The sequence below is a fragment of the Pipra filicauda genome, unplaced genomic scaffold (genome assembly GCF_003945595.2).
Source record: "Pipra filicauda isolate LSUMZ 115617 unplaced genomic scaffold, ASM394559v2 scaffold3_size10097308_pilon, whole genome shotgun sequence".
NCBI classification, from domain to species: Eukaryota; Metazoa; Chordata; class Aves; order Passeriformes; family Pipridae; genus Pipra; species Pipra filicauda.
This window is the reverse complement of record NW_024104532.1, coordinates 9,853,926-9,876,973: the sequence shown is the minus strand read 5'-3', so window position 1 is coordinate 9,876,973 and position 23,048 is coordinate 9,853,926. Positions and strand designations below refer to the sequence as shown.

General features: G+C 51.0%; 1 protein-coding gene across 2 annotated transcripts; it reads right to left on the bottom strand.

Moving 5' to 3' along the window:
• Positions 1 to 107: 107 nt before the first annotated feature.
• Positions 108 to 22,834, bottom strand: CYSTM1 (cysteine rich transmembrane module containing 1). 2 transcript variants are annotated; one of them, XM_027726346.2, is made up of 3 exons: positions 22,788 to 22,834; positions 11,483 to 11,730; positions 108 to 580 (listed from the first exon to the last, which is right to left on the bottom strand). In XM_027726346.2, exons 2-3 carry the CDS (start codon positions 11,709 to 11,711, stop codon positions 474 to 476), a joined length of 336 nt encoding a protein of 111 aa, XP_027582147.1. In that variant the 5' UTR covers positions 11,712 to 11,730; positions 22,788 to 22,834; the 3' UTR covers positions 108 to 473. The 2 variants fall into 2 exon arrangements, with proteins under 2 accessions (XP_027582147.1, XP_039241210.1); XM_039385276.1 differs by lacking the exon at positions 22,788 to 22,834 and having other exon boundaries at positions 11,483 to 11,734.
• Between the last annotated feature and the right edge of the window lie 214 nt (positions 22,835 to 23,048).

Here is a 23,048-nt window from a genome sequence, read left to right as displayed (position 1 = left end):
GACCCAGGACTCCCACCTGCAGAGCCAGTGCCCGTGGGGGGCTGAGGACACACAGCACCAGGGGACACTGACCCTGCACAGACAGACTGACTGAAACAGCCGGGACCTAGCGAAGAAAATCAACTGTTGGCTTTAATTATTGCGTATGTCTTCGTCTCTAGGGCTAGGAAAATCTCAACTGGTAAATATACATTTCATCAGAATGCCTTTGGCTGAAATACACCATCAGCACATTCTTCAAAGTTACAACAAAAGTCTTAGAAATGTTAAAAAGGGATTTTTTTTTCTCCTTTCCTCCTTTTCCTTTACTAAAATAAAGGAGTTGCACCCCCCCACCCCCGACAAGGCGCTAGGACGGACAGACGGGAACCTCTTGGCTGTGCAAAGCAGAGCAGTTGATTACAGTAACAGAAAGAAGAAGTCGGGGGGCAGGAGTGGGGAGGCTGCATAGCGCTCTGCGGGCGGCGGGCGGCTCAGGTCAGCATGTCCCAGAGGCAGCAGCAGCACAGCGCGGTCCAGCAGGCTGTCAGGCAGGCGCTCTCGCCCGTGTCGTCCCTCCGCCGCTCCTCCACGACGTACACTGCGGGCACAGAGGGGCACAGAGGGGCCGGGTCAGTCACACGGTAACCACGGAGAGGAACAAGAGCCACGCGGAGTTCTCCCAGGAGGTGCCACCCTCCCCCAGCTGCAAATGTGTCTGGACTGGAGGGAGGAGCTGGTGCCTGACTCTGCTCCAGCCCTGCCACACACACACAGCTGCCTCTCCCCCTGGATGACCAGCCCTTGCTCCAGCTCTGCCCCTCCTGCACCTGAGGCACAGCTCAGGAGGTGGCGGTGCTGGGACACCCCGCTGGCCAAGGGGTGAGTGCCCAAACGCCCTGGGTGTCACCTCATGGACAGACACCACCCCAGCTCTGCCCCCGAGGGCTGCCCGGAGGCTCCCAGCAGTCCACTGGGATTTCCTGCACTCTGCCAGCTACCTGAGCACACAGGAGGGAGCTCCAGGTTTGGATGGAGCTCTCTCAGCAGGGTCTCCTACCTGAGGCCAGTGTGCTGCCTGCTCTTTGTGCCAGGCCCTGAGGCCCATTCTGGACAGAGGAGCAGTTCACCTTTGGTTCCTCCTCACTGAGCCTGGGCTTTCACACCTAGAGTTGTGGCAATCTGAGGGCAGGCAGGTGATTTGCCTTCCTGACAACTTCCTTGGGTCTGTTTGTTGTGGTCTGCATGGAAAACGTGCCCTCACACAGGAGTCCAACCTGCACACATGGTGGTGGCAGGAGACAGCTCACGGCATCAGCCTGGCCCTCCCACAGGCCTGCTTTGTGCTCAGGAAACCATTCCCTGTCACTGCTCCAGCTCTGCAGAGCCATGGGCACAATGACCCTCCAGCTCACACGTTGCCAAAACCCTGACAGCACCAGGTGGGGAAGAGAGAGGGACAGCCCAGTACCCCCAAATGTCTGCCCTCGGGTCCAGCCTGTGCCCCAGCCCCAGGCAGTCTCCCTTTCACCAACGGGAATAACAGAGGGGGCATCTGCTGTGCAGGCACAGCCCCACTGCCTGTTCTCCATGGGGAGGTGACCCAGGGGCTCAGCCTGGGCTTTTTTTTTTCCCTGGTGGATCCAGGAGCTCTGAACAAGCAGCTCTTTAGTGCCTTTGTTTGCTCTGAGAAGGTCCTGTTACAAAGAGTGGAGGGAAAACACACCCCAAATGCTCTGAGAGCCCTGTGCAAGATGGTGACATCCCTGTGCTGGAGCCCTGAGGCAGCCCTGGCTTCCAGCTGGCTGCCAGGTGCTGTTCAAGCTGTCCCACCTCTGAGCCATAGGAAGTTGCATTGTTGCTGCCAGAGCACTGCCATGTCCAAAACCGAAGGTCCCAGTGCCCAGAGACATCCAGACCCACACAGCCCTGTCCAAAACTGAGGGTCCCAGTGCCCAGAGACATCCAGACCCACACAGCCCTGTCCAAAACTGAGGGTCCCAGTGCCCAGAGACATCCAGACCCACACAGCCATACCCAAAACCAAGGGTCCCACTGCCCAGAGACATCCAGACCCACACAGCCATACCCAAAACCAAGGGTCCCACTGCCCAGAGACATCCAGACCCACACAGCAGAAGGGAGGCTGCCCTGTGCCAGTTACCATCAGCTGTCCAGGACTGCAGGCACACCAGAGCATTTGCCTGAAGTATTTATGATTAATCCATTAGAAGTTTTAAGCTACAGTCAAATGTCAGGGACATGCCGACAAAGCATGTTCAAGGCGTGTACAAAGTGCTGTTATGAAACACTTGCTGAAATATTAAAGGAAATGGCTTTTCCAGGCTCAGGGCTGTGCAGTGGGAGCCGGGTGCTCTCACCACGGCGGCTCAGCTGACTCGTGTTGGACGCTGCCTCTCTGCACAAGTGGGTCACAGCATCCACGGGCATCCCCCCCTGCCCTGCCAGCCCTCCAGCACCTCTGCTGTGGCTTGTGCTGGAAAAGGCTGCCCTGAGCTGGCCAAGGCACAGGCACAGCTGGGGGCAAGACTGGGACAGGGCAGGGGACAGCAGCCGTGTCAACGCCTTCCCAGGACTCACCGTAAGTTTGGGATGTGCCTTTCTGTCAGAAACAGTGGAACAGCACTGAAAAGAGATTGTGTTCATTCCCTCTCTTCTGCTAAAAGCTGGAAGTCATTTAAACCAGCAGCACGTTGTGGCACAAGCATCTGCAAAAAAGCTGTGTTTTTCTCCATGGAGAGGGGCTGTTGTACTTTACCCAACCCACTCACCTCTCAAGTTCAAGGAATGCCTCAAAGACAACACCTGAAATACAAGTCTCTGCCTTCCAGAGCAGAGCTCCTCTTCAGACAGAGCAAGTCTCGAGGGGGAGCTGGAGCAACTACTGCTGTGCTCTGAGAGCACACACCATCAACCACTGGAAGCTTTCAGACCTGGAGAGCATCTGGGCAAGACTCTGAATAGAAACAACCACACATCCCTCTCAATTTGTGTTTAATAAAGCTTTCTCTGAAGCCTCATCAATGCTTCAGGAGCTGCATGTCCCACTCCAATTGCCAGAGAGACTTTAACCATAGTTATAGAGAATTAATACTGAAGAGCTTTTCTCTTCAACCCCTTGGGTGTGGGGCTTGCAGAGGAGAGGAGAGGAAGGGAGCAGAGCAGGTGAAGGGTGGTCCCCTGTTCACCTACAGCTACCAGAGTGCACAGAGTAAAAACCAGCTCCAAGGCAGGTTGGATGAACTGCTCCCAGCCCAGCCTCTCACTCGGCTGGAGACATCCTACACCAACCTGCTCATTTTGGACACTGCACCTGAATGTTGGCTTCAGAGCACCAACACAGCGACACAAGTACCCAAGGACATCAAGAGCACGTGGCAGCACCTTCACACAGTCCCTCAGCCCGTGCAGGAGTGCTTTATAAACACAGGGGATCCTCTGTCAACAGCACATGAAAGGACAGCGTAACAGCACCCCAAACCTCCTAAAATCATTCTGTTGGGAAGTCTTGCACTGCATGTTACTGATGCAAGTCACCCCACGGCTTCCCAACTCGCTGTAACCAGCAGGATTCCACTGACAGAGATCAGGTTTCCTACTGGAACAGCTTTGCCAACAAAACCCCATCCAAAATCTGCCAGCGAAGGGAACTGCAGATTTTGTGTGATTCTTGTCAGAAGCCCGAGTGCCTCCAAGCTAAAGACACCCAGTTTGCTGTGGGGAGCTGTACTGGGGACTCCATCAGCTGCTCTGTACCTCTCTTTTGCCCAAGGCCAGGCACTCCAACCATCTCCAGGCACACAGGGTCCTCACCACTATGAGCAGAATCCCAATAACCCTTTGGACCTGGTGGTCCCAAAGATGCAAAACGGGGGCGATTTCTCTCAGAGGCACTCTGAGACAGCACTCAGTTCTAGCCTCAAGTTTTGATGCTTCCATTGCTTTTTTTCTAAAACAGGATGGGAGAGGGTATAAGCTGAGAACACCCTCGCACCTTCTAATCAGTCTTAAAGAGCCTAGACCACAATGAATCACCCCGAAATGGTAGCACTCCCTGTAATCACACAGCACTGGCCTGCACAATCCAGTGCAAATAACTCCCACTTTGTTTTTAAAACAAATACTACAATACCTTCTCATTTCATGTACAGTCTGCTTTATCTTAAGCATACACATTTTGTTTCTTCTCATGCCTAATTGATATGTTAATCATTAGCTCCATGAGGGAAAGGAATGAGCTGTGCTTTTCACCTGGTTTGGTATAAACTAAAATTATGACCTTAAACTGCAGTGCCCCTTTACTGCAGTGCTTCACTGGGTCTATAAGGATTGCAGCACAAGGGCTTTGATGCCAGAGCCAGCCCATCCCAGCCCAGCCCATCCCATCCCAGGGTCTGGAGCACATGAGAGGAGGCAGCAGCAAAGGAGTTACCAACCACTGCCACTGCAGACCAAAAACCCTTCCCGTGGTATCTGAGTGGCTGTTTGCCATGGTAACAGCTGGGCAGAAGCATTACTTAACACCACAGGCTCGTCTGGGAGGGAGCACACAGCAGAGGAGGGACCCATAAGCCTTTTCCCACTTGTCACTTAAGGAGGTTTTATCACAAACCACTTCTGTACTGAGAGCTTTGTTTTCACTTCTCCAGCCAGCCAGCAAGTCTTGCTTAAAACTGCTTAAAACAACACCATCGACACAAGCCCTTGGAAAGCCCTTTTGTCCAGGATGGAGGCCAGAGAAAGGAAAGCCAGCACAAGTGCACCCAAGGGATGCAGCAGTGACAGGAAATCAAGTGTCCTCGAGCCCCTCTTCCAGGGGCACTCTCTGGGTTTGCAGCCCAGCGCTGCAGGAGGAAGGAACTCTAAGCCCTGACCTCCCAGACAGCCACATCTCCTAGAGTAAACCCCACACACAGCCAGCACGTGCAGAAGAAGACACTGCAGGGCTGGGAACAGGGACTAAAGTTTTATCCGCCCCAGGCCTCCTCCCTTGCCCATTAGAACTCCAGGCACAGCCTGGGCACAGATGAGATCCAATTCTCTTGGCAAGGAAGGCATTTAATTGTTCTTTCTCCTCTCTGGGGGTATTTGCTCATGCTTAACAGCTTCAGGCCTGTAATTTCTTGGCCCCCCAACTCCTTCCTGCCCAGAGGCTTTCACTGTGCTCACAGTCTCCACCAACACCACACTCAGATTTCAGGAAATACCTTAGCACACTCCTGAAACAGATACCACAGCCAGATGGAAATACAATAGCCCACTTTCAAGAAAAAAATCTTCCAAGGCTCTCAAAGCAAGTTTCACAACCCCCAGCTCCAAAACCAAACTGCTACTGCCAGAGCCTCCCGAGCAGAAACCAAGTGTCACGAGAGCAAACTGCCAGCGAGCACAGACAGCTCCACCTGCAAATCCCCTCTGCCACCAGACAGCTGCTGCTGACCCAGCCCTGATTTCAGCCTGGCTCGAGCAGAAACAACTGATCTACAACTACCCACACTGGTATTGGACCTGCCCTCCTCCGTGGCCGCACGCTGATGTCCAGCAGGTTAAGAAAATTCCTGCCTTTCCATTCCCGTAAGTCTGAGCGGCTCTTACAGTCACCCTGGAGAGCTGTTTCAGCCTTCAGGGAGCTGAATAAGCCCCACATTTCGGGGAAATCGCTGTGCAGCTGTGCCAAGAGGGCACTTTCCAGAGCCAATGCTGCGCTGGCTGACGTTGTTCCCCTCTCACACAATGCACGGGACAGGACTCGGCAGCAACTGTGCAGATGATTTTCTTTCAGCTGAGCTCAGAGCTGGAAAGGGGTTGAGTTTCCTCTCCTGAGTACACAGGGATGGTATTAAGAGATCCCTGAGACAATGGAAGTCATTCCAATGAGCATTTATGGAGTGTTGATGGGCTCAGGCAGGATTCGAGGTCTCTAAAAAGCAGAGCTACAGGCACTCCTTACAGGACATCAGCACACCTTCTGTAGTGAGTACTCACTCAGGTCCCTGCAGGATGCCAGCCAGCTCTCCAGAGCACTGTAAACCCCAGCACAGAGGTTAGAAAGTTCACAGGAAACATGTCATATGAGGAACAAGCTTCCCTTCAGCTCAGAAGTATAATAATTCAGGCTTCAGACTCTTCAGCTTTCCTTTGGACTACGACAGAAGAGAGACATCTCCCAAAACTACAGAATTTGAGAGCTTCCTCTAACATTTTTTTAAAATCAGTAAAATCTTAATTTACTGTTAAAGCAAGGAGATGTTTTCAACCTAATCAACTGCAGGGCTAAGAACAGCACAGTCCTCAGCCTGAGGCAATGCTTACACTGAAAACCAGCATCAGTCCTAGAGTTAAACAAGACCTGGCTTGGAGGCATTTACACAGCACAGACCTAAGGATTTTGCAAGAGTTTTCTGGGTGCCAGACAGAAGGAGGGACAAAGTCCAGTATTGAAGCAAGGGGGACATGCCACAGTGAGCAGGGCAAAAAGACTCTCCTTGCACAGTCCCAGGGCTCGAGCACCACAGGCTGTGCAGTGCCTGGAAAAGACTGTGCAGGGTTTGCTCCTCACCCAGCCTGGAGCCCAGCTGATGAGGCCTGTCTGGAACAGCAGGTTCGTTAAATTCAGCCCCCAATGGAGCCAGCCTCGGCCTCCTCAGGCCAGTTTGTCTGCAGCATGTTTTCAGACACCGGACCTGAACTGGGAATAATTTTCTTTGCACCAGTGTTTTATCAGATTACCCCCTCCCCGGGGGTGAAAAGCAGCGAAGGTGAGGTGAGACATCAGCCCTAGAACTGCACTGTTTGCCAGCCAACAGCCCCCGCTGTTTGTGCAGCCAGGGACAGAGGGAGGGATGATACAGCAATCCTGCAGGAGAGAGAATGCTGGGTTTTAAGGCACTCTACAGAATGAGAAGCAGAGAAGAAGAGGACAACTGCCAAGTGAGACCAATTTTTTTTGGGCAGGACTCCAGCATTTGAAGTTACAGGTCCTGAAGGTACAGGAACAGTTAAACTAAATGCTCCAACAGACTGCTATGGAAAGGGTCAACAGACAAGAGAGAAATCCTGCTGGAACTGCTCCTGCTGCCCTCCACATTAACTTCTGCTGGGGAAGGCTCAGCTGAGCAGGGCTGGAGATGTGAAGGGGTAACCACTGAAAGGCACCAGAGAGCCTAATCAGAGTGATCTGGATCCCCTCCTTTCCACACTGAGACAGGTAAAGAGGAAAAATCCACCCCTCTGGCAGCAGGCAATGACTGTATCTAGGTGACCTGTTTATTCTTGCAGCTGGCCAAACATTAGGAGGCAGACAGCATCACTGTGACTATTACTCTTATCGCAGCCGGCTTTGCTACAAGTAATCAACCTCCAGAAATAAGATTTCCACCCTGTGTGTCCAACAGGTCAGATGCAATACTGAGCTCTGTTTGCCCTCAGTGCCTGCTGACAGAGCCTGGCTCCCTTTGGCACAGCAGGGAGCAGCCTCATCCATTACACTGGTACATATCAATAAGGAGGGCAGGGGGGAGAAGTGAAGCTGGATGGATTGCTAACATCAGCTGGTGCTTTCAGAATTAGTGTGTCACTTTGGACTTTGGCTCCTTCCACTTCTTTTTAAAGAGTGTCATTATCAGCAGAGTCACACTTCACCTCTAAAATTTACACAGACAAGAAAGTACCAGCTGACCAGTCAGCAGTTGCTGCGGTTTCCTTATGCCAGCTGATAACAAATAATGAAAATACTGGTGAGGAAAGGAGATACTTCGTGGAATGAGAGATTTTCTTCCTCCTAAGCAAGCCCTGCTGCTCAGGAAGGTGCTGGTCCTTACGCTGTGCTCCTAAAGCTGTGTGTTTCCTGGTGTTGTTCTGGTGCAGGAGGGTTCCCTCTACCCACAGAAAGCACTGTGTGGTATGTCTGCTGCATTCCAGGAACTCATGCCTGGATGGACTTTGTGTGGATGGACAGCAGGAAAAGTGCAGACAGAGATCAGCACGTCATTCACAGCGCGAGGAGGCTGAATCAGACACCCTTAAGGATAACGTCCCTCAGGCTCAGCATACAAATTATCAGCACTAAAGGTAAAGGTCAAGCTGTTTACTTCCAACAAACAACAGTCAAGTCAGTTGTCAGCCCCTGTAAGTGGTAAGAAGTGGGGTTTCTGTGGAGACCTTGGTATAGGTAACCTGGGCAAGCCCAAAAGCCAGATACCCAAAAAACAAAACCAAAACCCAAACCCATGGCCATGAGGTCTTCTGTGCCACCTCAGCAAGTCACCCAGGCTCTCCAGCTCACTGCTCCTTCCCCTGGAGAAGAAACATAAGCTTTGAGGCCTTTCCTGCCCTGCAGAGTTGAGGTAGCTGGGGTGACCCTGAGGGGTGCCAGCTTGGACACACTGGACTCCAACCCCTCTGGGAGAAGGGACCAAGGAACACCAGTTGATGTGATCTCACCCTCCCACAGTGCTGTAACACAAGGGAGTCACACGGCCACCACCACTAAGTCTTAATGTATAACCACAATTTTTATGTAAAGCATAAAATCTAAAGTACAGCAAACCTCCTAGTTTTCAATGTGGACTTACGTTTGGTTCAGAAATACTGATTTACTACTTGGAGTAGCTTAATTCATTAAATTAAGCAAAGTCATCTAGGAGAGCAAAACATCTGCTCTGGAAGGAAAGCATCCACACAGCAGCTCTTCCCAGATAAGTGTTTGGAAACACCACAGGAACTGACAAGCCACATGAAATCACGCCAGACCAGCAAGGCAGACTGCAACGACTTGATTAAATTCAGACGTCAATTTTTTACATTAGAGGTTCAGCCACACCAACAGATATATAGCACTAGTGGAACAGATTTTCAAAATTTAGCTTTTTTAGGGACATCCATTTAAATCAGATACTCCTGGAGTCGATCCCTAAACAAAGCCTTATTGAAAGCTCTCTTACACTTCACAGGACAAAGATCAGGTTCCAGTTTGACAGACTGGCCAAAAAGGAGCAAAGGAGGGGGGGGTGAAGGGTGTTTAACAGAAGGAGAATCAAGAAAAAGCTTTTGCAGACAAACACGAAGTTACAGCCCTGACTTTATTTTGCACACGTTAATAAAGGTGTGTAAAACAAACATGTGCCATCCAGAGGGACCTGGACAGAGAGGTGGGTCTGTGTGAACCTCGTGAAGTCCAAGACAGCCAAGTGCAAGGTCCTGTACCTGGCTCGGGGCAGTCCCAAGCACAAACACAGGCTGGACAGAGAAGGGATTGAAAGCAGCCCTGAGGAGAAGGACCTGGGGGTGCTGGTGGATGAGAAGCTCAATTTGGCCCAGCCACGTGCCCTGGGCTGATCCCACAGCGTGGGCAGCAGGGGAGGGGGGGATTCTGCCCCTCTGCCCCCTCAGGTGAGATCCCCCTGCAGAGCTGCCTCCAGCCCTGAGGAACAACAGCACAAGGATGTGGAGCTGCTGGAGAGAGTCCAGAGGAGGCCATGGAGATGCTCCAAGAGCCAAAGCCCCTCTGCTCTGGAGCCAGGCTGGGAGAGCTGGGGGGGGTTCACCTGGAGAAGAGAAGGCTCCAGGGAGACCTCAGAGCCCCTTCTGGTGCCTAAAGGAGCTCCAGGAGAGCTGGAGAGGGACTGGGGACAAGGGCCTAGAGGGATAGGACAAGGGGGAATGGCTTCCCACTGCCAGAGGGCAGGGTTAGGTGGGATACTGGGAAGAAATTCTTCCCTGTGAGGGTGGTGAAGCCCTGGCACAGGTTGCCAAGAGAAGCTGTGGTTGCCTCATCCCTGGAAGTGTCCAAGGCCAGGTTGGACGGGGCTTGGAGCAACCTGGGCTGGTGGAAGGTGTCCCTGCCCATGGCAGGAGGGTCAGAACTGAATGGTCTTTGAAGCTTGGAACAAGATGAGCTTTAAGTCCCTTCCAACCCCAACTATTCTGATTCTATGACTTTTTTACATCCACTTCAGCAAAAGCAGTGCAAATTAGAGGCTCCCAAGGTGGCTTCAGAGACCACCCATGGCTACAGGAAAGCAGTTCAAGGCCAAGACTTACCAGAAGATTTTTGGTTTGTGGGTTAGAGCGCTGTTTCTGCAGAACTGCAGTTGTGTTTGCTCAGGTTTAACAATAAAACCATCCCTCCTGCAGCACAAGCCTGGGCTCTCAGGGAAAGACACACTCAAACACTCGGCTACTTCTCCTCTCCAATTTCCCAGCCCAGTCCTTTGTGCTGCTCCACAGGTTTGTGGGCAGAGCAGAGGACATTCAGTGTCACCAGTTCCCTGATCCAGTTTGAGATGAGATCCTTCAAGCCTCCAAGGCAGCAGACCCCGCTCAAAGTCAGACTGTCCAAGGTAACAATCCCAGTCTCCCTTCAGCTTCTGCCCTTTTTGTGGCTATAGCAGCAAAGCAACACTGACACTTACCAAAGATGTTCAACATGGGAGACCAGGAGTTTTTCCCCTGCCCAGTACTGAGAAATGTCTCTTAGCCACCCCAAAATCACGTGCAGATCCCAGGGAAAACCCTGATTACACTTAGAGCTCCTGTGCTGGAAGTGGTGGGAAGCAGCTCCATGCTGCTGCCTCTTATTCCAAGGCAGATTTTTCACTCTGTTACAGAGATAGCTGAACTCATGATTTACACTCAATTCAGCTTCTTATTCACTCACACCAATTGTTCACTGCTTAAATTTGGGTGCTCCCGACAGACCCACACTGCTGTTCAAACCCCCTGAACAGTCCCACCTCTCTCAGCTTCTCCTTGTATAAAGGAGGAGAAGTTCCACTCCCTTAATCATCTTCTCAGCCCTCCTCTGACAAATGGAGCCTGCTGCAAGCACTGCAGTGAGCCCCACGAGAGCTGTGGGTGCCAGAGCACACCAACATGCCATATTGAGGGGACGTGGCACACAGATGGACCAGCCAGCTGCCAAGGGAAGGTACATCCTCCTCCTTCCCTTCCCCAGAAATCTGGGTTTTTCCACAGAATGATAATGGCTTCAGAAATAAAACAACCACCAGAAAGCCCAGGAACGATTAGATCACTTGGACAGAGACTGATGGGCTGAAGAAAACCGATGCCCACTAATTCAGCAGGAATCTTACATTTGAATATTAGGAGCTTTAACTGAGCAGCCCTTGGTTGAAACTTATCAAGCAAGAGACAGGTGGAATGAGACTTGTGGCAAACCTAAATCCAGCAGAAAGCCTGTGTAACGACCTCAGCACAAAGATTCCCTTAAGGAACAGCATTAAGGATGTTCAGCTGTATCTCCCAACAACCGGAGAGCTGTTGGAGACACCACGGCAAAACAAAAGCAGGAAGGCAGGCTGTAAACAAAACCACTCCTTCAAACAAAAAACGAGCTGTACAGAAAATCACCACCACAAACAAGCCTCCACCTTCCCCCCCCCCCCCAGCCTGGTTAGGGCCAGGCACTGGTAACCAAATGACTTCAAGGTCAATGTGTACTCGTGCAAGGAGGCAAACATACCTGTGTTTTTAGGCCCGTCGGCGTACACCGGTCCCGGAGGTGGAGGTGCATTCTGCCATCCGTACTGGGGGTATCCTTGGTAACCCGGCTGGCCCGGCTGGTAGGGCCCGGTCGGCCCGGGGGGGTACCCGGGGTAGGGGCCGGGGGGCCCGCCCGGCTGCTGTGCATAGGGCGGGTACGGGGCGGTGGGGCCCGGGCCGGGGTAAGGAGGAGGATTATCGTAGTTCATGTGGGATGCAGAGTCTGCCCTGCAGAGGGGAAACAAACAGGAGAACGGGTTTGCTTTGGCCTGCTCATCTGCGACCACCTGAGTCCCCTTCCAGACTGCTCTCCAGCAGGCCCTGTGTGGTGTGAGAAACAGACCTCAAAATACCTGGTCGGGCAGCACATTTATTTTTAACCCTATCCCAGGGGCAGAGAGCGAGTTGAAGTGATTTATTTAAGTGACATGAGTTCAGCTCCGCGGGAGTGACGCTGCTTCCCAGTCACGCATCACCTACTCACCCAAAGACCTAAGTCTTGCAACAGCAAAGTAACATCCTCTCCTTCCACTAATGATTAAAACACTTTTAAGGGAGATCTAGAAGCAATCACTTCATGTTTCTGTCAATATTAAAAAAGAAAAGCAGCCTGTTCCAGACATATTTGATAGCCTCAACAGGAGGAAGAGTGAACACAAATGTCCATTACATTTCTGCTAATTACTAAAGCATCCAGACCAGCACTCTGGAGCAAGGCTGTATGTGAATAACTTCCTGATGACACTACCCCAGCACATCGTGTATTCTCCCAATCACACACAACTGAGTCATTAAGCAGCCACAAGGAATCAGGGCCTCGGGCTCAGCCTCATTCAAAAAGCAACATTAAAGACACCTCAGAGAGTTGATACTCATAAACCCCACCTCACGTATTACTCATGACACAGCCATCAAAAGACAAGACTGTCACAATAACACAACTTTAATGAACCTCTAAGCAGCGTGACTAAGCAAACCACTTCTTACATTAGGCTTCTGGAGTTCTCCCTGTCTGAGAAACAGAAGTGTATATTAATATACCACGTGTTCAGGAACCTTCTTGCCTGGAGCAGCTGTACCCTGCCATTTCCTTCCCCTATTACAGGGTGCAGACGGGTCACCAAAATTCCCCTTTGCTGCACACCTCCTCCCACACGCCACAGGGAGGAATACCAGGAGTATAATTTGCCTCCACTGAGACTCCAGTGCTGCTGGAATGGAGTGGGAGAGGCTTGGCCAGCAGGATCCTCTTTGGATGGGTGTTGGGAAGGCAAGCAGCGGGGTCAGGCTGACCTGACTGCTCAGCAGAGTGCTCCCACTCCCAGGACAGGCAGGTTTGAGCCCAGGGAGACCATCAGCACACCCAGGCGAGCCCTGGCTGATGCAGAGTGAAGAATTTCACCTTTGTAACGCCTCAGGAGCCCAGTGTGGCAGGAGCCAGGCAGGCCCAGCCCCTGGGGTTATGTTTAGCTGCAGCAGCCCTGGCAGTGTGGAGGGAGCTGTTTGTTTACAGCTCGCTGTTTCATCACCTCACAGCACCGGCTGTGCCTCCCCAAGGAAGGATCCCGAGGCTCTCCCTTGTTTATTTACACGTTGCTCCTGCAGCACCACAAGGCTCTCCCACACAGAGCCAGGAACAGCTCGACTCCAATGGCTCCAGAGGCCACTCCAAGGGAACAGGGCTGCTGTCCCTCCCAGGAGGGCACAGAGAAGCCCTCGAGGCTCAAAGGCTGCAATGTCACTCACCTGAGTTCATTCTAAGGCTCTTGCCCTGCAATCCGGGCACAGTCACAGAATCACAGAATGTGCTGAGTTGGAAGGGACCCACAAGGATCATCAGATCCAACTCCTGGTCCTGCCCAGGACACCCCAACAATCCCACCCTGTCCTTGAGAGTGTTGTCCAAACGCTCCTTGAGCTCTGGCAGCCTTGGGGCTGTGCCCTCTGCCCTGGGGAGCCTGTTCAGTGCCAACCACCCTCTGGGGGAAGAACTTTTTCCTGAGATCCAACCTAAACCTCCCCTGACACAGCTCCAGCCATTCCCTGGGGTCCTGTCCCTGGTCACTACAGAGAAGAGATCAGTGCCTGCCCCTCCCCAGAAAGTTGTCCCATCTTACTGCTAAGGCAGTGCTGTACCCTGCAGATTATATCTTTCAATGTCTTTGTCAAGACCTTCAATTGCTTAACCAATGCCAGGGATTAGAGGAATTTTATTTATGGGGTTTTTTTCCACTGCCAGGCCAGCCAGACCACTTAACTGCTCACTTAAAACAGACACGTACAACATACATTTACCTGGAGGCTCTTTAACCACTGCACTGCGATGCAATGTCCCTACCAAGTCTCCAGCAAGGAAATTCTCCCTTCAGGGAGCCTGGGAAAGGCAGGCAGCAAGCCCTTCAGTGCAACCAATACAGAATTGGGACATGATGGGTCACTAATGTTCATCTAACCCAGAAAATCATCCCAAAATAGCACTGAAAAGCAAGTTCCCAGGGAAGAACAAGGCCAGAGCGAGTGTGTATGTGAATACTACATACCACTGCACGTGGTAGAGTAACCATTTGGTGCCCAGACATGGCCCAGGCAACCCCCTGGTTTGCTCAGCCTCCCTGAGCTGGTGCACTGCTGCTGTGCCTGCTCCTGGCACGGGGTGACCCAAGGCACTGCTTCCTGCCTTGTGGAAAACTGCCTCCTGCCCCACAGGGTGACTGCAGGAGGCAGGGATCAGCAGTCACCCTCCCGAATTTAGGGATGCACCAAACCAGGCAGGTGGCATGTGGTAATTCCCCACTTCAGAAGAGTGCAAGTTTGCACCCTAGGTACACATATATGTGTATATATATATATATATGGCATATATAAGGCATGATTTTTTTTTTCATAAGCCTTAAGAACTCTCTGGGCTCAGCTTGCTTTGATGATCACTGCCAAGCTCCAGCACATGGATTACTTTAGTTTTCCAAAGCCCTTCTACCTAAGAGGACAGTCAGCTCAGCCCAGCCTTTCCAGTGAAGTTCAGTCTTCCCTTCTATCCCTTCATATGCATCAATTAATTTATCTGCACTCAATATCATTGGTATTTGGGTGCCTACAGCCACGGGGATGAGTAAAGAAAACTGCACATCAGCAACTCTGCAGAAAGTCTGAGAAAAACAGACAGAATGAGTTAACCCAATGGCTTCAGCAACCAGGGGAATGGCAGCATAGGAAACAAGAAGGAACTACTGGTGCTCTCTGTTTAACAGCTCCATGTCAAAACAGTTTCTGAAGAGGAGGCAGGTTTGGAGTGGAGGCAGTAACTGAGCTTCTGCCTGCTGATATGGGACAGGGACTCAGGGAAGAACTGGCCAGGGCCTGCTAACAGCTGGACAGATGCTTGGGCAGAGACCTCAGAGAAACAACACAACAGTGGAAAACACAAATTAAGAAGGGCATATTTCACTGGGGCAAAAACTCTCCTCCTCAAAGCTGAGGGTAAAGTAACACAAGCGAGATTAGGCAAGATGTAAAAGAAGGGGTCCAGCAAGAACACTTCCAGCAGCCACTGTACTGGACATTTGTCTGTGATGAGTGAGAAAACTCCTGAAGAATTTGTCGAGGTGTTCAGCAAGCCCAGGAGGTATTTGTGGAATTAAGGTTCTCACAAAGAATCTTTCCTTGTCCCCCACTTCCACTGTCAGTCATTGCTAAACATATACCCATCTCTACTTGCCCTTTTTGAACTGTGTGACAATATTGAGATTTTTGTCACTCTTAGGAACTCGTACATGACATTACATGCTTTCCAGCCTTATTTCCCCATCTGGGTATGTGTTTGGAAGGTAGAGCTCTGAATCACAAAGCAGATACTTTGCAGACACACCTGAGCTCTTAGTCAAACATATCACCAAAGCTTTCCTGAGGGTTCTCACCCCAATTAGTAATTCCATGTGAACTGCAGCCAGGATCAACCCCTACAAGTTTGCATCAGGGTTCATTTCTCTGGGTTTCCCAATGAGCACCTCTCAGAGACAAAGCTCAAAAGAACAAAGCCAACCATCAGTAAAGCCCTTTGTTTTCCATGGTGCTGCAGGAGGTCCAGCAGGAAGAGCTGGGAGAGTCTCACTAGTGCTGAACTCAACAGTCCCTGCACAGCCTCACTCCTGCTAAACTTCATTCAGCACTGAACTCTGCAAACAGAGATTTCCTTGACTGTCACTGAGCATTTGCAGTGTCTGCTGGTGGTTAACAACAGAGAAATTGCTAAAAAGAATGGCAAACCATGTTCCTATTCCTTCCTCCCCTCCCTGCATTAGTAGTTTTCCTAAGGGGTAAGTTCATTAATATACCATTGTTTCCTTAAGCTATCTTCAAACTCCTTTGTTCCACACCGCTGGGCAAACATTATTTCCCCTACCCCAACAGAAAGGTTTCATTTTTAAACAAGCTGCTTATCAGACCCCAGAGCTCACCCATAAGGTCTGCAAAACAGGAGTCACTGAAGTACAATATATCACGTAGAGAATGCACATGGCACTCTATGTGCATGTACACACTGAGGTATCAATAGCCAAGAACCACAATTCTGTGTGAGATTATCAGTCTTTCTACGTGTGTAACCTGGCTTTGGCTAAGGCTTAGCAAAAGGTGCAAGTACACAACTATAATGCTTTGCATACGCTGTGTATATATATTATATATAATGTATATACATATAATGATGTAATTTGTTTCTCTTAAGGATTGGTTGCCAAAATGGACAGGTTAAATTATATATTATATATATATATATATAATTTAACCTGTCCATTTTGGCAACCAATCCTTAGAGAAACAAATTTCATCGTTAAGCTTTGAAAACATCTCCTTCTTTCTGGTTGCTTCACACTTACTGCCTTGTACAAGGCCAGCAAACCAAGGCAGCTGCTACAGAAGTAGTCAGTCACTGCTCCTGACTCTCCTCTTCCAGCACAGTCATGAATTTATTCTCTTTTTTCTTTTCTCCAGGCCTTTCTTCCCAGCTGAGGACACTGCTTCAACTCTGCTCTGTTCCTCGGGCAATCTTTCCACCCATCACTGTGCCTTTGGTGTCACTGTTTGTCTGGTTTGGAGTGAGCAGCACTGCCTTCCACCCCTTTCCTAGCCCATTCCCATCCACCAAGCCAAAAAACAGAGCTCAAGCTGCCCCATACCAATTGTAACTGCAAGATCCTTCCAAGTGGGAATGGCTCCTGTGGAGCCTGTCACCGCACAGGCACAGCCAGGACCATCCTGTGCCTCACACGTGTCTGCTCACCCAAGTGACAACAGCCCCTTCCACCATTTCACTGACTCTTCCACAAGCCTCTGAAAACCAGCCTCTGAAAACCTGGGAAAGTCTCATCACCCACGAGTTGCCACCTCTAAACCTAGGACAAAACAACCAGGCAGCCTAATTTAGATGGTTGTCCACCACCACGTCACTCGGCGAGCGCAGCCCTGCAGCACGGCCTGGTCAGGGGGTAACATGGTGCAGGAAAACAAACAAGAACGAAGAAAAAAACAAGGGAATGTGATGGAAGGAAAACTCTTCTGTCAGCACAAGGGGTGCCCAAACAAAGAGCCTTCCCTTCCTGCCAAGACGACCCAGTTTCGCCCTTTTCCCTCCTCCAACAGGCCACGTACAAGGCTGGCACTCCCAAGCATCTCTTCAGAGGTCAGAATAATTATGGTCACTATAATTATGGCAAAGTGACTGGGGACCAGTAAGAATCTGCTTCTACCTGTTGGCACTGACCTTGTAACCTTGAATAGGGACACAAAGAACCATCTGCATTTTTACACAGTTTTACCATCTGCATTTTTTTCACAGCTGCTAACCCACCTGCAAAGAAATGCCAACCCCTAGGGACAGCTAGCCTGCAAGTCAGATCCTTCAAAGGCAATCTCCAGTGCAAGCAAATCCATTAAATCAAGAGCTGTGCACGCTGGGGAGATGACAGTCTAACCTGGGTAGTGAAATAGGGAGAAACACCTCTTATTGCATAGGGAACAGTGAAAGAAACAGCCTTATGAAAACAAATGGGGGATTTGTAAGTTAAAAAAAAAAAAAAAAAAGGAAATCAGCAGTCTGGAACACCAAAAACATTTAGCAGATTTTTGGGATTTAAAGGCAAGAAGTTGGTTTTTTTCTAGGACAGAAAACAAGCACCATACCTTGTGCTGCCAGAAGTCAGGAGGTGTTTTGGGTATGGCAGATATTGATTCAGCTGGTCTTTACACAGAGGAAGGTGGAGGGCATGATGAGAGGCCAGACCCTGAGAAGGACAACTGGGGCACCCTGATGTAACCCACCCCTTCCAATGCCTGCAGCGCTAGGAAGTCGTTTTCCAATACAGAGCTCTAATGGAAAGTACATTTAACATCAACAATCCAGCTCCTGGCAACCGGCCTAGCATTTAAATTACATTTCATATGAACAGCATCCAAATGAAAAAAGAGCACAAGTGGCTCTTAAATGGCACTGGCTCCGCGTTTCCCTCTTACCAGCTTATTTGCCAGGTCCATTTAGTGATTGCATGAAAGGTATGGTAAGGATAAATTGTAAGAGATTCCATTCTTGCTCAGTTCGCTTCCAGGAAGAGCTTCCTCCCTGGTTTGCCCTCCCACTTCAGCAGCAGAGTAACACTTCCCCTAGAGTAATAGCTGAAGGGGAACTGCACAAGAACTGCCCCCACCTTTTCTGACAAAAGGTGCTCAGAACTGCTTTACTTCATAAAATACAGGTGAAGAGCCTGTATGAAGAGCAGAAGTGAAGAGCCCAGCTTTGTACTGCCAAAGCAAAAGCTAAAAACCCCTCCCCTGTTCAAACCCATTGCCTTAAGAGGTGTCTGGAGCTCCAGGACACTCCTGGTCCTTGGGAAGAGGTGTGTTTCCTCATGTTTAGTCAAGTGGCTGCCAGGCATCTCCTGCACAAAACAACTCTGCTGCCACCAGGTCAGGCAGCTCTGTGGAGTGAACAGCAGTTTGGGTGAACAAGAATTTAACCTTCTGAGTTCCTGAGCTGGGTATTCCTTCTTCCTGGGAGCCTCCAAGCCCTCCAGAGGCCTGAAGTCTGCCCGTGTGTGCAAGTGGAGAGTGCACCTGATCTTTGAGGCTGACACTGGTGTCCCTACAGACTGTCCCACCTCTCCAGTCCCATCGTCTGCCCTGCCTTTTTGGCAAAGCCATGATGGATATGCACATTTCCAGGTGATTTTGGCTTCAAACACCAGGATTTCATCAGCTTTAAAGGGCCTGTAGTCACAGCAGTTTTTGCCTCAGAGGAATTGTCCTTTGTAGAGCTTCACAGTCACAGGTCTATCCTTGCTCCTCTGTCTCCACAGAACTCTCACCAATGCACCCAGGTTTGCATACCAGGATTTTCCCTCTACAGACAAATTTCAATGTCTTGTCAACTGTCAGGAACACACAAACCTCTTCAGAAACACTACACCTGCCACTTACTGCCCAGTTTTCTTGCTTGCAACACACTGTCCACCTACATGTTCTGCGTGGCAGAAGAAAAGTATGAAGCTGACACAGTGTAGTTCCTACAATAAAAACGTTAGTAAAAAATAATAATAATAAAAAAATCAAATCCATTGCCCTGCTACTGTTATTACACGAACTGCACCCTCATGGGGAAAACTTGTCAAGTTTTTTCAGACATTTGATGAAAGGTTTTAAGAACATATACTTAAACACCAGGGACTAATAATCATAATGACAGAAAACACCACTGCACAGCCCCTTGGGTGGCGTCAGCCATGGCACTTGTTGCTGACACACCAGGTGAGACTCTGCCCAGGTACAGAAGTGCCTGTGGCAAAACACACCAAAAAGCACCTTTAAACAGAAATCACTACAGAGAGGAGCGTTAACATCTTGTTTTCAGGTTTTAAATGCTTTTGCAGGCACTGCTCTTGTTCAAGTCTTTGCATAATGTGCTGCCTTTAGGTAATTCCAAAAATACATGACTATAGTTTGCTCTTCAAGTGGTGCGTTGGCAGTTTTAAGGTGAAATAAATACCAAAACAAAAAAAAAATCAATGAAAACATCTGATTGCCAAGTTAAACTAGACCTGCAAATAATAGTTAAAGAAAGAAGCTTTGTTGGTCCCACTGAGAAGAGCATGTGAAACAAACAGTATGACTGGCAAGAAAATTAATAAGCACAGATAATACATTCATATGTTATTCAGATGGTGTTCTGGCAGCACTCCAGCCATGGAACAGCAGTGTTCTTTCAGGGTAACCTCCCCAGCTCCGATACACTGGTGGATTTAGTGGAAGATGCTCCCCAGATTTTAGGGCAGCACACACATCCCTGGCATGGCTACTTTGGCATGTGCATGGACAGAAATACAGGCACTTTCTACAGCTGAGATCTCATTACTCAGAAGGACTGTCGTGAGAGGCTGGAAAGTGGAATGAGATCGAGATTTTTTTCTCCTCCCTTACGTTTTCTCACTTTTTCTGCTCTTCCTCATCCTACTTGCTGCTCTAACAGGATGCTTTACTTTGCCTGTAGGGCATATGCAAGAATCCTCTTTAATGGCTGCTTGTCACAGGGCACAAGCCAGTTCATCCCACACCAGTTGTCACCAACCCAAGAAAGCCTTTGCCTTGCCCTGTCAGAGGCTGAAAAGCTTTTACACTTCAAGGCACTGCCCTCAATAGCTGGTAAGATCAAATAATACCTCAAGAATATGCTATAATCTTAGGGGGGAAATATCCCTTTCTGATACGTAAGTGACAGAAACAGCAGCTTTTGTCCAGCAGTGCCTGGCATAAGGAATACAACCAGACACTTCCAAGGAGGTCCATTCCCTGGAGCTCCCTGCAGTCCTGGGCAGGCACTGGAGCACAGCAGTGGGGTGGTGGCACTTCCACGTCGTTATGTCCCAGCTGGGAAAAGCTCCCTGGGACACGGGGTGAGGGCAGCCCGGCATTTGCCTGCCCTTCACGGGTGTGAGGCCAAGCACTTCACCCCAAGATGTGGAGAAGGCAGCCTCCCACCCAGGGAGAGCAGCCTGGGAGGCTCCTGGCTGCCTGCGGGAAGCCGAGCTGCTGCCGGCAGGACGCCAGGCCTGGCAACACTGACCGTGTGCTTGAATGACTCCGGCTCCTTCCGATCTTTCCCTGTTCCCAGAAATGACGGGGCTATTTTCTACTCATTGAGCCACCGGGTTTGAGGTCAGAAGCAGGAAGTTGGGAAAGACAGAACACGCACCGAGAGAGTAGAAAATATCAATACTGACGGCAGCACACGAACCTGCTCATTCAAGGCTTCAGCTACCACGAGAAAGTTTTCAGGGAGCCCTGCTAAGCTTCCAGCCGTGCCACAGGGAGATCACAAAGAGGGGACAGCAGAAATGCAGGCCTGCTTCTTGAAAATCCAGAGTTACACAAGCTCTGCCCTCACAGAAAAAAATTAGGTAACATATTCATCTGATCATGCATAGAAATACCCCTGAGAACAGGCAGATCCTCTGCTTCTGGCACACACAGCCCTCCAGGTACTTCCATCATCCCAGTGCAACGCTGTGAGCAGGAACACCTCTGCTTACGCTCACAGAACACCTCCTGTTTTCTGAGCAGCAAACCACTGCCAATTTTAAATGTAACACGGACCTGGGCGGGGGGGACACAGGGCAGCAAAACTCTGGAGCTCTCTCCTCTGACTGACGCCAGGGCAGGGTCTGCTCAGCCCATGCAGAGCCCCCACCCCTGTGGGAGCCACTCCTTTACAGGACATTCTCCTCTTCCCTTCGACCTCTGCAGCAAGGACAACCACGAGCCTCTGCAGATTATCAGTTACAGCTCTCACACCACTCGGGGAATGACAAATCAGTATTTAACAAAGATGGCCTTTATAGCACATGAATAAGAGGCAGAGTTCGTGCTACAGAAGTTTCATGGCTTGGTAAAACCACTATTCTGTGCAGCAGAAGATTATTATCTAACATGCACATTAATCCCTGACTGTCCCCAAAAAGCCCTGAAACAGGATCAATAAAACTCACTGAGCAAAAAATCAGTGGTCTCAGCCTCATCAGCCTATCTGAAGTAGTAATATTATTATCATCATCACCAAAAGTTTCTACGAGGAGTCAGTTTTTGTTAAAGCAACTGGTGAAAAATACCCCTTTCCTGGCACAGCAGCACTTCCCACATCTCGTATCCCAACCCCGTGTTTACCACAGCACAAAGAGAAAGCAGCTGTTCAGCACAGACATTCTAACTCACCCACACTTACTACCTTACCCGGACTTACCCTATTTACAATCAGGTTGTTCACACACGTCTCGTAGCAAAGGCATCAAAAGGAAAAAGCACTTTTTTTTCTTCCCCCCCCCCCCCCCCCCTTTCAGACAAAGCTAAACACAAATCTGGGATGACGGGGACAGATCTCGGCACTACCCCGCACAGAGAGGATCTGTCCACCGCCACCAGACGGGGTGGCAGATCCATGTGGCAGAGGAGAGGAGGCGAGTAACCCCCCTTTTCCTCATTCTCCTGTTTCACCACGACACTTAATTATCCAAATGAGGTCTCCTCAGCTATAGGAACAGGAAACGTATAATCCAGGACAACCATAAAGGCTTTTCGAACACACGATGCGGCGTTATTATTATTATTATTATTTTTTTTACTCCGACTGCTCGCTCGCGTCTCGCCCCGCACTAAATAAGCCCGGCTTTAGCTCGAGCCGTGCCCATCTGCTCTGGATGCCCTTCCTTGCCCCCCCAGCTGCACAAACAGCCCCGCCCGGGCCCTCCCGAGCTCCCCGCGCACAGGGCAGGGCTGGCAGCCCCCAGCCCCGCCAGGCAGCCGGGAATTGTCTATAAACCGGGACAACGATCGCCTCGCTGGGGCTGCACACAGCGAGGGACCCCCGGGCTGGGGCGGGGGGAGCGCCCGGGGGGCTTCGCTGGTTCCCCCCCCCCTCCGCACCGACCCCTCCGCAGCGCTGTCACCCACCGCGGGCTCCCGGCGGTGCGGCGGCTCCCGCCGCTCACCCCCAGCCTTCCTCCTCGCCCTCCTCATCCTCTTCTTCATCCTCCTCATCCTCCTCAGCCCCAGCGCGACCCCCGCGCCCGGACCCGCTCCCACCCGGGCGCGCCAGCTCCCCCCGCACGGAGCCGAGCGGAGCCCGGCCGTGCCCAGCCGAGCCCTGGCGGTGTCCCCGTCCCGGTGTCCCCGTCCCGGTGTCCCCGTCCCGGACCCCCCGCCCGGCCCCGCAGGGACCCCCCGGTACCTCCGCCCTGCTCGCCCCGCACCTGCTGCGCACCCCGCGCTCCTGACGTCACGGGCAGCGCTCGGGACACGCCCCCGCGGGGCGGGGCGAGCGCGTCACGGTTACGGGACACGCCCGCAAAGGGGCGTGGTCAAAAGGGGCGTGGCCGGAGGGAGCGGCAGGCGCGGCCTTGGGGACTGTCCCCGTTCGTGTTCGTGTCCCTGCCCCTGTCCCTGTCCCGGCTACTGCCCCTGTTCCTCTCTCTGCCGCTGTCCATGTCCCTGATCCTGCTCCTGTCCCTGCC